At 54.0% G+C, this 2,349-nt stretch overlaps 1 protein-coding gene across 1 annotated transcript in view; it reads left to right on the forward strand.

Annotated features, from left to right (window-relative positions):
* Positions 1 to 2,106: 2,106 nt before the first annotated feature.
* Positions 2,107 to 2,349, forward strand: part of HTT (huntingtin) — a 188,082-nt gene continuing 187,839 nt past the window's right edge. Inside the window, exon 1 of the mRNA XM_011935439.1 lies at positions 2,107 to 2,294. Coding sequence (XP_011790829.1) covers positions 2,107 to 2,294 — 188 coding nt within the window. The remainder of the gene's footprint in view (positions 2,295 to 2,349) is intronic.

The raw sequence follows: 2,349 nt of genomic DNA on the forward strand, positions 1-2,349 counted from the left end.
TTGTAGGGAAATTGGAAGGAAACCGGGAGCGCCTAGCCAATCGCGTAGCAGTGGGAGATTCCGGGAGCGCCTAGCCAATCGCGTAGCAATGGGAGATTTCAGGCTGTGGGGAATGTCTTTGCTGGTGAAAAGAACATCCTGACCTTAGAAATCTTTCACCAAGGGACATCTGTGTTCCAGAACTTCAGGAACTGGTATGGGTAAGGCTTTGAGCCTTCCTACCGAGCCAGCCTGTTGCTAGGTTACCAAAGGGGACCTCCAGGGCCATACGGCCAACAAGCAGATTTGTCTCTCCTTACACCCCCGGACATATCACTGCAAAACTACAGAAAACCAAAGACAGAGAAAATCTTAAAAGCAGCCAGATGAAAAAACAAGGTACATTAGTTTCAAAGCAGCAGCCATGAAATTGACAGCTGATGTCTCAACAAGAATGAAAAGTGGAAGACAGGCCTGGTGCAGTGGCTCACACCTGTAATCCCAGCACTTTGGGAGGCCAAGATGGGCAGATCACAAGGTCAGGAGATTGAGACCATCCTGGCTAACATGGTGAAACCCCATCTCTACTAAAAATAAAAAAATTAGTCGGGGGTGGTGGCGGGCACCTATAGTCCCAGCTACTCGGGAGGCTGAGGCAGGAGAATGGCCTGAACCTGGGAGAGGGAGGTTGCAGTGAGCCGAGATCGCACCACTGCACTCCAGCCTGGACAATAGAGCGAGACTCCATCTCAGGAGAAAAAAAAAAAAAAAAGAGTGGTAGACAGCGATGAAGTTTCAAGCTCTTGAAAGAAAGCAACTGCCGCCTTTGATTCGATACCCACCAAAATCCATGAAGAAGGAAGGCAAAATAAAAACACTTTCTGATTGAATTGGAAAGATTTCTGCAGTAGAAGACCCACTGTCAAAGGAATTCTAAAGGATGCTTTCCAGGCAGAAGATAATGACCCCAAAGTAAGGTCAGAGATTTAGGAAAGAAATGGAGAGTGATAAAAATGGAAAATACGGGGGCCAATTTAAACAAAAGCTGACTTCTCTACAACTGTTGTGTCTATATCTTTTGTGACATGTATGTGTGTGTGGTTTTTTTATTTTTATATTTTTTCGAGATGGACTCTCACTCTGTCGCCCAGACTAGAGTGAAGTGGCACGATCTCGGCTCACTGCAACCTCTGCCCCTTGGGATCAAACAATTCTCCTGCCTCAGCCTTCTGAGTAGCTGAGATTACAGGTGCCTGCCACAATGCCTGGCTAATTCTTGTATTTTTAGTAGAGACGGGATTTCTCCATGTTGGCCAGGCTGGTCTTGAACACCTGACCTCAGGTGATCCACCTGCCTGGGCCTCCCAAAGCGCTGGGATTACAGGCGTGAGCCACCACACCCAGCTGGAACTTAATTTTTGTAAAGACAGTGTTGCTCTATCGCCCAAGCTGGAGTGCAGTGGTGCAACCATAGCCCACTTGCAGCCACAAATTCCTGGCTTCAGGTGATCCTCCTACATCAGCCTCCCAAGAACTGGGAACTAACGGCTATTTCTCTGCTGTCCTTCTCAAGAGAAGGGAGGGAGATAATGCTGGGTTTCACTTTGGGACAGGCTCTGAGACAAGGTGGAGGTGCTGCTTGTGGCCACAGAGCAGGGGACTCTGGGTTGCAGGTATGGCCTGGCTAGAGTAGGCTTTAGTGGGCTTCTCTCTGCCTGCACCACTCCTGGGCTGGGCGGTTGTCTCTGAGGTCAACTCTACTCCCTAATGGGCAGGCTGGACAGCTGCCCTCTCTGTTTGCCCCTCTACCACCCAAAAGGCGGGAGGCTCTGGAGACCAGGACCCTGCCTGCGCCGGCCTGTGCCCTAGGCGTGAGGGGGTGCCCCACAGACCTCTGCTGAGCTGCCGCTGAATGGCGCCCCTTGGGGGTCCCGCTGGAAGGTCAGAGCAGGGGTGCTTTCCCATACAGAAACGCCCCCAGGTCGGAACTCATTCCTGTGGGAGGCGTCTTGTGGCCATAGCTGCTTCTCGCTGCACTAATCACAGTGCCTCTGTGGGCAGCAGGTGCTGACCACCCGGGCCTGCCTCAGACCCTCACCTCCCTTCCGGGGCGCTGCGCTGGGACCGATGGGGGGTGCCAGGCCTGTGGGCCCCGCCCTGCAGGGGCCGCTCCAGCTCACTGGGGGGTGGGGAGGGTCACACTTGGGGTCCTCAGGTCGCACCGACAACGCGCATTCTCTGCGCTCTGCGCAGGGGCTCGCCCACCCTCTCCCCGTGCAGGGAGTCCCCAGCAGGCTCCCCGCAGGGCTGTCCAGGTGAGCCCGACTCTGGCCGCGGGACAGTGTGGCGGGCGGGCAAGCCCCGAGGCCA

This window comes from Colobus angolensis, unplaced genomic scaffold (genome assembly GCF_000951035.1).
Source record: "Colobus angolensis palliatus isolate OR3802 unplaced genomic scaffold, Cang.pa_1.0 Scaffold143, whole genome shotgun sequence".
Taxonomy (NCBI): Eukaryota; Metazoa; Chordata; class Mammalia; order Primates; family Cercopithecidae; genus Colobus; species Colobus angolensis.